The 11,683-nt window shown below is 43.5% G+C and overlaps 1 protein-coding gene across 1 annotated transcript; it reads left to right on the top strand.

The window, feature by feature from the left end:
* The first annotated feature begins 683 nt into the window (after positions 1-683).
* On the top strand, positions 684-1,601 carry LOC136465547 (uncharacterized). Its single transcript, XM_066464232.1, has one exon. The coding sequence runs from the start codon at positions 684-686 to the stop codon at positions 1,599-1,601; it is 918 nt and encodes a 305-aa protein (XP_066320329.1).
* The last annotated feature ends 10,082 nt before the right edge of the window (positions 1,602-11,683 follow it).

Below are 11,683 nucleotides of genomic sequence, written 5' to 3'. Positions count from 1 at the left end.
TTAATTGCATATGATGCTGTAGAGGTTCTAGATGAAAAATTAGCCGGCAGACGCCAGCTTGATAGAGAACTTGCTGAAAATTTCTTTCCAGACTGGCTGATAGCAAGACGAAAATTGCCCTCCAGCCTGGTAGAGAGCTTATCTCCTACAATACAACTAAAAATAATAAAATATGGATATTTTTTAGTGCGATATTTATTTTGGCTCGTCCGTCTGCCCACGCCTGCGATCCACGACATCTTCCGCATGCTGCTTGATTGAATATTGCTTGCCATGTGATAGAGGAATCACAGCAAAATAGGAAGTAGAAAATTATTGTGCTATCCATATACACATTGCATGTTTGCATGCACTAGCATACATGACAACGAGCAAAAGGAAAGAGAATTAACACAGAAGGAAAGAGAATTAAGACAAAAGGAACCTCTTTGCATTTCTGAGAACCTTGCCAAATTTGCCTACATTTAATTACTTCCCCTCTTTGCATTTGTAAAAGGGACAGCTTTTTCCTCATTTCATTTGGTTTCACGCTCACGTGTTCCATCGCCCTCGCTTGTTGTTTCTTGCTAAAATTGCCCTTGGGTCTGTTCATTTTGAATCCTTTTCCTATATCCCTGTTCCCCAATCCATGGTCCATCGCGACAGTAGACACCAGACACAATTTCTTGCGTGAACCATAGTTGATGTCATCTGCTTTCCATGGCTCAGCCTCCCAATCCCAAGAGAAGGTCCCACCTCTCTCTGACTGGAGATTCGGCCTGTCAGAGGATCTCCTTGAGTCCATCGAGCAGCGTCTCGCGTCAGGCCACGACGTGGCGTCCTTCCGATCCGCTTGCTCCCCATGGCGCGCCGCCGTCCCGTTCGTGACCTTCAGGCTGCTCCTGCTGCTCCCGTTCGACCCTGACTTGGACCGCGTCGGCTTCTACTGCGTCCCGGAGAAGAAGGTCTTGTCCAAGACGCTGCCCGACGTGCGTGGCAAGGTGGCGTGCGGCTCCTCATGTGGGTGGCTGGCGCTCATGGACGAGGCGGCGAGCGTGACGCTGTTGAATCCATTCGGCGGTGCTCGTGCCCCTCGCGTTGAGCTCCCGCCAGCAGGCGAACACGTTGCGGCGGTGTCCTCATCGGAACACATGTCTAGGGTCCACGGCTGGTGGGTCCTCCATCCCACCAATGGCTACGGGGACATGGATGCCACAGGCAGAGCCATTAAGCTAGAAGACATGAGGGACGTGTTCTTCCGTGAGATCGTGCTCTCGGCGCCGCCTGATGCCGCCGGCCGCGAATGCGCAGCCATGGCCATGCTTGGGTGCTCCACGGAGGTCGCGTTCTGCCGGGTTGGAGTCGACGGCGCATGGACACTGCTCGACACCAAACTGGAGTTCTCTGTGGGGTCCATCATCCACTGCCAAGACAAGTTCTTGGTGATCGACTGCACTGGAGAAATCTTCGTCCGCAGCAGCAGTGCTGCCGGTGCTACTCCAACCGCGACGCTGCTACCATCGATGTCGCCACCTATGGGGCTCTGCCACCACAGCTACCTAGAATCAAACGGTGAGTTGCACATTGTGGGTGCCATGGTGAGCATGTTCCACGAGACATAGAGCTTCACCTAAAGCAGCGCCGCCAGTGCTACTCCAACCGCGACGCTGCTGCCATCACTGTCGCCACCTGTGGGGCTCTGCCACCACAGCTACCTGGAATCAAACGGTGAGTTGCACATTGTGGGTGCCATGGTGAGCACGTTCCATGAGACACAGAGCTTCACCTATAGCAGCGTGATCTACAAGTGCAACCTCCACAACCATACGCCAGAGTGGTCTAGGGTGAGGGACATCAGTGATCAGACACTGTTCGTGTCTAAACATTTCAATGAAAGCTTTAGTGAAACAAGTGTATCCAAGTATAAGGAGAACAAAATCTACATGTCTGAGCCATTATATGGGGATCCATATGACTTGGTCCATCGATTAGAGATCGTTGATATTGCTACCGGCGCATCCAAAGTGAAGCTCATCTAGGAAAAGATGCAGGGTTCTGAGGCTTTAGGTTGGATTCGACCCAATCTCTGGAAGGATCATTGCAAGACATCAATCATCTCATAGCTTCGGACAATATCGCAAAGCTACTAAAAACTGTAACCATGCGCTCACATCAAACATTGTCCAGATAAATGGATTACAATGAAAAAATGGATATCAGAGATTTCTTCCTGCCAATATAAAATATTATCTTAGCCGCATCACGGAAAGGTCTATAAAGTAGAGTTTGTGAGCCTACGACGCCACGCACTCCGTGACTGTGTTAAATTCATAAACTTTGTTTTTTGGATTAAATGTCACTTTAACATTGGTATTTAATTTTTATAGTATTGTTATCTTATCGTGCGATACGTGTGTTTCTAGTATAAATTGTTAGTTATCCCATAGCAACGTACGAGCACGCTACCTATTAGACAAAAAAATTGCCCTCAAGTTCTAATCCGGAACTTGACACATCCATGTGTCACCTGGTAGAAATATCTCCAGTTTGTTTAATTTCTTTTTTTTTCACGAACATGCTTTGCATGTTGTCACACCCCAAAATTTCTATTTTGGATTGTGAATAGAAAACTCTAAATAAAATAAAGGATTTATTTTTTTTCCTAAAATTATCCAAGGTTTAGATAAGTTATTAATTATTGATAATTTGAAAGTGAAAAGTGTGATTTTTCTAAAAACTTTGCAATTAATTCAATATGTTTGTTGCATTGATGTCTTTGCATTGATTTAATTGTGTGAAAAATGAATTTATAAAACTCGTTGAAGCAACGAATAGGGTTTGTCATATTTCAAAAAAAAATATTTGGTTGGAAAATAAAAATATAATTTTAAAGCTATGTTTAAAAGTTTCTTGTTTTCAAAACTCAAAATGGTTCAAATAAGTTTCAAGCTTTTGTTTTGATTCAAACATGTTTAAATTAAGCTTCAAAATGAATTTACAAAAAGGAAAAATACTCTCTCTCCCTAGGCCAGTTTTGGCTAGCCTTGCCCTCCCCTGCAGTTCCCTCTCTCTCTTGGGCCCAAAGCCATCGGCCCACCTCTCTCTCTCCCCATGCTGGAAGCCGCCCACCGCAACTAGGCCTTGGCCCGCTCCGCATAGCAGCGCAGGCCGCGACCCTATTTCTCTCTCGCTCTCTCTGCATCTAGGCCTCGCTATTGACTCTCCCTCTTACTCTATGCCAACCAGGCCCCGCCTGCAGCGCCCACAGCACCCTGCCTTTCTTCTCTCTCCTGCTGGCCACCGGGCCCGCATGTTGGGCCTATCTCCCTCCTCCGGTTGCGTCCCCTCTCCGCCTTTGCTACATAGCCACAAACTAAGCCACGCGGAACAAGCCCACCCTGCGTTTGAGTGCCACGTGGACCTGTCCTCTTCCCCTGCTTTAGCCTCGCCAAGCTCCCCTCCTGGTCTTGCGCACGCTGGGTCAAGGCCACCATGCATGGCTTGCCCGCCTCTGAGCTCCATGGATGGCCAATCTGCCCTCGCATCCGCCCCAATAAGTGCTACCCACGAGCTCATCTCACAAAGCCGTAGCTGCCTCACCTCTCCCCAAACTCCCTTCGCTCCTCTACTAGGCTCCAATCACCGCTGCCACCACCATATGGTTGACCTTAGGCTCGAGCTCCCGATCTCCCGGTCCGAGTGACCTCTTGCCCCATTTCCTCCTCTATTGGAACCGTAGTGGCATAAAGACATTGTGCCTCCACTCCACGGCATCGATCCAAGCCAGAAACACCCTTCCCCACTCCTTGTTTGAGCTCCACCTCACTTCACAATGGCTACAAGCCGCTACACCTCTCTGATCTGCTTCCCTACGCTACACTACGCCAAAATCCCTAGCAGAGACTTCTCCATGGCCTCCTCCACCTCCTCCGACGTTTGTCGCTGATCGTCGGCCACCACCACCCACATCCCGGTCGAGCTCTGACGAGCCGCCCCCACTGGTACTTCCCCACGCGGCCACCAGAGGAAGAAGATGCTCCCTCGGCCATCCGATCTGAGATGGGTGGCCCAAATCTTGTGTTGACCTACAGTCAACATGGTCAAACCTCCTTGCCATGTCATCGCCCCTAATCCAACAAGAGAGCGCCACCTGTCTGGTCTTCGCCACATTGGCAGGTCAATCTCTAGTCAGCGCCACCTTACAGTCTAGCCCCTATTTTTCATCCAATATGGCGCATAGTTCACTGATTCTACGCACTCTTTCAAGCTAGACCCTATGATCTATCTTTAATTCTATTTCAACCCATAACATACTTGGTTTTTGTGAAATGATTTTTATAAATGTGTTTAAAAATAAATAATGATGCCATTAATCATGTTAATGATGTCAGTAATTAGTTTTTGGTTAACAAAAATGTTTACAAAAATTATTTATTTATTTATTTTGTTTTATAAAATTAATTAATGATGTTATATTTCCATTTATGATGTCATTAATATGTTTTATTGGATAAAATAATTCTAAAAATAGCACTTTTTGCAAATACATCTTTAAACTTTATAAAATAATTTTGAGGTCCAAATAATTTATATTTTGGTCCCCAAATAGAAAAGTATTTATAAATAAATCCTTTTATTTATAATTTTACCCCCTGAAACTTCAAAAGTTCATAACTTTTTAACCATTGCTCCATTTCACGTGGTTCTTGCGCTCATGAGTTTGTAGAAATAAGCTCTACACGTTAGCAACCATTTATAGTATGTTTTCTTATGATTGATGTGCTGTTTTTAGGTTCTTTATTATGTTGGATCCTGTTATTGCTGTCTCTCGAAGAGAAGATGTTTGAGGTTGTTCGAGAAGAAATGTCCCAATGTCTGAATGTCTGAACAACTTTTCAAAGGCAAGTGTCCTTGACCATACTTGCACCTATATTATTTTGTTTTTTGTTAGAGTAGTTAGACCATTAGTTGCATGCTGAGTCTAAATTTGAATCCTATGTTATGGTTTACTAGAAGTTGTTCTATCATGCTTGAAACCCGGTTCGGATGGGTAGTTGTCATGCTTAGCTTACAGTCTTGGGATGGGAAGGTTATAATTTAATCTTGATTAATGATCTATGCAATCTTGGGTTGTAATGTTTTTTGCAACATGGTGATTAGGAAAATCCGATAGGATGGTTGGTCTTGGTGGTCGTATGTTGTTCTAATTTGGGTAAATGTTTTCCGGTGGAAAGTTAGAAATGGTGGAATGGGTTTGTGCTAGTTCTTGCCTAGATTCTATGGACCGATTCTCGAAGCCTATAACCTGACTTAACAACGCAACCATGAGGCTAGATGGGCTTGACCTAGCTAATTAATTAGTTCCTCCAAGTTTTGGTTTACATCGGGTCAATTTATGTGGCACAAAAGGGGGCCCTAGTGATGAGGACATCACTCCTTCGGATGTACCCGTTGATCCTCCAACTGTCATGCAAGGTCCAATGACCCAGGCTCGAATGCGTCAACTCAATTTAGAGGTTAGCTCGTTCTTAAGCGATTGTTTTTATACTTTTGAGAATAGACTGCTACCTAATGATGTTATCTTGCTTAGGAACATTAGAGAGGGTCATGAAGGACTTAGAGGATGTGGTGGAGGCGAAGATGACCAGCAAAGATGTCCAACAGGAACCGGAGGCCCGGTCCAACATGATTTCGAGTATGCCTCGGCCTCAAGGACCAGTCTGCCTTAAACTGGTCACCCAGGACGCTTCCGAATTCCGTTTTCGATGATCCACATATGGATGGAAAGCTAATTTGATAAGGAAGCCAATCCAAGTGGTTTCACATTAAAAGCTATTCGGAATCAATAGGAATTGTGGTCACAAGTTAGCATCCAGAATCTGCTAGGGTGCTGCGACACCGTCTTTTGGTCCGTTGGACCATGTATCGAGTTTGGGCCCATTAGGGGCGCATCCAGGGGTCTTGCACGACCCTAGAGTCTTCATAAATAGCCACCTCCCCTCTATTAGGATTTGAGTTTTGCTTAGATTATTCTGTCAAGAACAGTTTCGCCGTTCATCGGTTTGTGAGACCCCAACTTTGTGAGATTAATCATTCATCTACAATTTGGTTGTGTTCTTTCTTGTTCTTGCTTGTGTTCTTCGTTGTGCAGGAAGGGATTATCCTTCTTGGTGAGGTCAACCTGGTCTGGGACTTGGTTGATAACCAGAGGAGCTGTAGTGCTAAGATTGCAGGGTTCGATCTTTCAATCTAAAGCCGGATCGATGTGTTATTCTCCGCCACAATGATAGTTACATCTACCTGACGGAAGATTGGGATCCCCGTTTCCATTAAGTGGTATCAGAGCTAAGGTATACCATCAGGTTCACATTTATCCCCTAGTTTTGAGTGTTTTGCTTTCATCTCATAGTCCAATGCCATATTTTTTTCCTGTCCTAGAACCTTCCGTGCCATAGCCTTTGCATATTTCGGTTTCAGAATCCATCGTGTTGAGTTTGTGTACTGGTTAAGGTCTTGTTGCTGGTTAGGTCGTGTTAGAGTCCAGTTCATGTGTTTTTCCCCATCGTTTCCATCAAATCTTTGTTTCTGTGACTAATTTTGCGCACATTGTTCCCGTTTTGTCCTCTAATTCGGAGCCAATTCTTAAAACTGATCTAGTTTTCACATACGAACTCCAATTTCGACGTTCCATATATCAAAATCGATCAGAAATTTTTTTTGGATCCATCCATCCCCCACTTTATTGGGGTCAGAGAATTTTAATTTGGTCATAAACTGGTCACAAGATCCTCTTTTCGTGGTCACAAGCTTTTTATCGTTTTGAGCACATCTTCTGAAATTTCCAAAGGCCATGTCTTTCACTTGTTTAGGCTCATATTTTCTGTGGTTACTTATTTTGTGCTCCTAAGTGAAGGAAAATATCAAAAAAATAAAAAGAAAAAGTTGAAATTTCCCAAAAAAACAACGACAACACAAAAAATAGAAAAAAGAGAGGGGCAAAAGAGGAACAATATTTAGAGGAGCACATAGAGAAGGCCAAAGTGAGTTGTGCTAGCGTGTGCTGTCTGGTTTCTTATTTGTGTTGCTATTGCCATCCACCATACTTATTTTTCACACCCCTGTCACCTTGCTATCCACCATACTTGTTTGTTACACGCCTGGTACTTGGAACATTTTAGACCAGCAACGAGAATAAGTACTTTGGACTATAATTCAGCATTACTTTCTATTACTGACTTGTGTGCCAGATATACATATTATTCTTTGTATGCCTTCCAAGCTCCACAAACTCTTCAGATCAGTACAGCGGTTGTACCACCCACTGCTTGCGTTGGTAAGAACTTTGTAAGAGCTTAGTAAGACGCTTCCACTTGCTATGAAAAGTGATACCACTGCAACCACGTAGTCATTTGGTAGGGATAACTTTCACCATTTGTTCCTATTTTTGTGTTTACAATGGCAAGAGGTGATCAGACTGGAGATAACAATCCTAAGGGTTTCAACAAGTGTGTCAGCCAAGAGCAACTACAAGCTATTGTAGAGGATGCCCAAAAAAGGATGAATGAGGCCGTCAGGAAGGCTGTCACTAATGCACTCATTGAACTCAACATTGGCAACAACATGGAGAGATTGGACAAATGAATTTCCGCGCTAACCGCCAAGGTTACTGAGTTGGAAACATTGGTGGCAGTCAACAACAATGATGTCTCCGGCAGCAACACCGATGGTCTCTTGCCAGAAGACACAGTGCATGATGCCGTTGGGAACATAGATCGAGTAGCCTTCCACAAGCAAGATTACGACGACGTCTTCGCCGTAACACGATAGGTATGGGTGGTGTCCACCACCATCAAGGTAATAATCACCGTGTACCCGATGATCCTTATGCTAAGATTAAGTTCACAATACCATCTTTTTGGGTCATTATGATGCTGAGGGATATCTTGATTGGGAGATGACAGTAGAACAAAAGTTTAGTGCCCACCTTGTGCCTAAGCATCATAGAGTTCGACAAGCTACTAGTGAGTTTAAGGATTTTGCCATTATTTGGTGGAATGGGCTAGCTGCACAGGATGCTTTACCTAGTACGTGGGAAGAACTTAAGGTAGCTATGCATGATCACTTTGTTCCTCCTTCTTATCATAGAGATTTGCGTAAGAAATTGATGCGATTAGAATAAGGAGATAAATTGGTACAGGATTACTGTGGTGAGCTCCAAAAGGGATTAATGCGCTGTAGTGTTGTGGAGGGGAATGAAGATGCCATTTGTCATTTTTATTTAGGTTTGAGGCATGAGATTCAGGACATTATTGATTATAAAGAATTTAACACTGTCAACCAATTATTTCAGTTTGCCATGCTTGCAGAAAAGGAATTGTAGGGGCGTGAACAACAGAGCAAGAGCAAGGTCAGCACCACATACATGCCACGCTCGGCACCATCTTCGGGGCTGACCAAGCCAACCACTTTTCGGGCGCCTCCACCAGCGAGCAAGCGACCAACAGCCTCTGGAGTTTCCACTACACCTAAGGCACCTCCCACACGACCTTCAGATTTAGGTAAAAATTCTTTGCAGGTGCCTACCAAGCGTGCCTCATCCGTTGCATCGATGGGATGCACTTCGGCCATTCAGTGCCACCGTTGCCATGGCATTGGCCATGTGCAGAAGGAATGTCCAAGTCAGTGGGCATATATTGCTACAGAAGATGGTTACATCAGCACCTCTGACATTAAGAATGAAGAAGACCGAGATGCAGATGAGGAGGACGGTGAAGTCCTTGGTGATGAGGCCATGGTGGCCTATAGGAGCATCATTGTATAGTGGGTGCTCAGCTCACAAGTCCAGCAACCTAAGAAGCTACAACGCCATAACTTGTTCCAAATTTTCTTCGTCATCAACAACCGTCGAGCTCGTGTCATTATTGATGGAGGTAGCTGCAACAATTTGGTGAGTTCTGATTTGGTCAAGAAGCTTGGCTTGACCACACGCCACACCCACGTCCATACCATATTCAGTGGCTAAATGATTCTAGTAAAGCAAAGGTAACACAAACTTGTAGAGTTTTATTTTCCATTGGTTCTTATGTTGATTCTATTGATTGTGATGTGGTACCTATGCAAGCTTGTTCATTTTTATTGGGTCATCCTTGGGAACATGATAATGATGCTACACACCATGGTAAAAGTAATAAATACACTTTTGTTCATAAAGGAAAGAAAATTACTTTGGTACCTTTGACCCTTGCTTAAATTGTACAAGCTAATAGAGAACACACTGCTAGTTTGAATGAAGTTCAATCTGAAAATCAGCAAGTTGCTAATTCTATTTTCCCACCTAAAAAGGATAAGTCTACATCTATTTTTAAGGCTGAGGGAATTAAATTGAAGGGTGGTATTATGCTTGCAACAAAATGTGACTTTGCTGAAATTTCTGATGATGATATTTGCTATGCTTTGGTATGCAAATGAGGTATGTTTTCGCTTGATGATATTGTTAGCTCGGTGTCTCCTACTATCATTAACCTTTTGTAGGAGTATGAGGACATTTTTCCAGCTGAGATACCCCCGGGGCTGCCACTTATGAGAGGAATAGGGCATCAAATTGATTTGATTCCAGGAGCAACCTTGCCCAACCATGCTGCCTATCGAACCAATCTCGAGGAGACTAAGGAAATTTAGCGGCAAGTCCAAGACCTTTTGGACCATGGGTATGTATGTGAAAGCCTTAGTCCTTGTGCCGTTCCTATACTTTTGGTTCCTAAGAAAGATGGAACTTGGCATATGTGTGTTGATTATAGAGCCATCAATAATATTACTATTCGGTATCGTCATCCTATTCCTAGGCTAGACGACATGCTTGATGAGTTGTGTGGTTCTATAATTTTCACTAAGATTGACTTGCGAAGTGGCTACCACCAGATTAGAATGAAACTTGGAGATGAATGGAAAACTGCGTTTAAAACCAAATTCGGGTTGTATGAGTGGTTAGTTATGCCTTTTGGTTTGATAAATGCACCTAGCACTTTCATGCACTTAATGAATGAGGTTTTAAGAGCTTATATTGGTCATTTTGTGGTAGTTTACTTTGATGATATATTGATTTACAATAAGTCTTTTGATGAACATATGGATCACTTACGTGCTGTTTTTAATGCTTTACGTGATGCACGTTTATTTGGTAACCTTGAGAAGTGCATCTTTTGCACGGATCGAGTTTCTTTTCTTGGCTATGTTGTAACTCCACAGGGAATTGAGGTGGATGAGATGAAAATTAAAGCCATAAAGAGTTGGCCAGTTCCCCAAATCGTCACACAGGTGAGGAGTTTTCTTGGTCTTGCAGGATTCTACCGCCGCTTTGTCAAAGATGTCAGCACCATTGCTGCCCCATTGCATGAGTTGACAAAGAAAGGGGTGGTGTTTCATTGGGGAAAGGCACATGAGGAGTCCTTTGACACTTTGAAGGATAAGCTTACACACGCACCATTGCTGCAACTTCCAAACTTTGGTAAGACTTTTGAGCTAGAATGTGATGCTAGTGGAGTTGGCATTGGAGGTGTTTTGATGCAAGATGGTAAACCCATTGCTTACTTTAGTAAAAAATTGCATGGCCCTATTCTTAATTATTCCATGTATGATAAGGAATTGTATGCACTTGTTCGTTCTTTAGAGTCGTGGCGTCATTATTTGTGGCCTAAAGAATTTTTATTCATTCTGATCATGAATCGCTTAAGTATCTTCGTTCTCAAAATAATCTGAATCGTAGGCATACTAAATGGGTTGAATTTATTGAATCTTTTCCTTATATTATCAAACACAAGAAAGGGAAGGATAATGTGATTGCTGATGCTTTGTCTAGAAGATATATATTGCTGTCCCAACTTGATTGTCGGATTTTTGATCTTCAATCAATTAAAGAACAATATCTGCTTGATCCTGATTTTAAGGACGTGTTGCTTAATTGTAGAGAGGGTCATGCATGGAATAAGTTTATGATCAATGATGGGTTTTTGTTTAGAGCTAACCGCCTATGCATTCTAGTTGGTTCCGTTCGTCTTTTGTTGTTGCAGGAGGCACATGGAGGCAGATTGATGGGACATTTTGGTGCCAAGAAGACGGAAGAGGTGCTGTCCACACACTTCTTTTGGCCAAGGATGAGGCGAGATGTAGAGCGGTACGTGGCTCGGTGTGCCACATGTCAAAAAGCTAAGTCGCGGTTGAACCCACATGGTTTGTATATGCCTCTTCCTGTTCCTTCTACTCCTTGGGCTGATATATCTATGGATTTTGTGTTGGGTTTGTCAAGGACTAAGAGGGGGAGGGATAGTATTTTTGTGGTGGTTGATCATTTTTCTAAGATGGCACATTTTATTCCTTGTCATAAGAGCGATGATGCTATTCATATTGCTGACCTTTTCTTTCAAGAAATCGTTCGCTTGCATGGTATGCCTTCTACTATTATTTCAGATTGCGACGCAAAATTCTTGAGTCATTTTTGATGCACGTTGTGGAATAAATTGGGGACCAAGCTGCTGTTTTCTACAACATGTCATCCCCAAACTGATGGGCAAACTGAGGTTGTGAATCGAACATTGTCCACCATGTTGAGAGCAATTTTGAAGCGCAATTTGAAGATGTGGGAAGAGTATTTGCTGCATGTGGAGTTTGCATATAACAGGGCGGAACATTCTACCACCAAGGTAAGTCC

The sequence above is a fragment of the Miscanthus floridulus genome, chromosome 7, assembly GCF_019320115.1.
Source record: "Miscanthus floridulus cultivar M001 chromosome 7, ASM1932011v1, whole genome shotgun sequence".
NCBI lineage: Eukaryota > Viridiplantae > Streptophyta > Magnoliopsida > Poales > Poaceae > Miscanthus > Miscanthus floridulus.
The sequence above is the reverse complement of the archived record's forward strand: the minus strand, read 5'-3'. Positions and strand labels throughout refer to the sequence as shown.

Coding starts and splice junctions, on each gene's coding strand:
- LOC136465547 (XM_066464232.1), top strand. CDS start 684: ATGTCATCTGCTTTCCATGGCTCAGCCTCCCAATCCCAAGAGAAGGTC.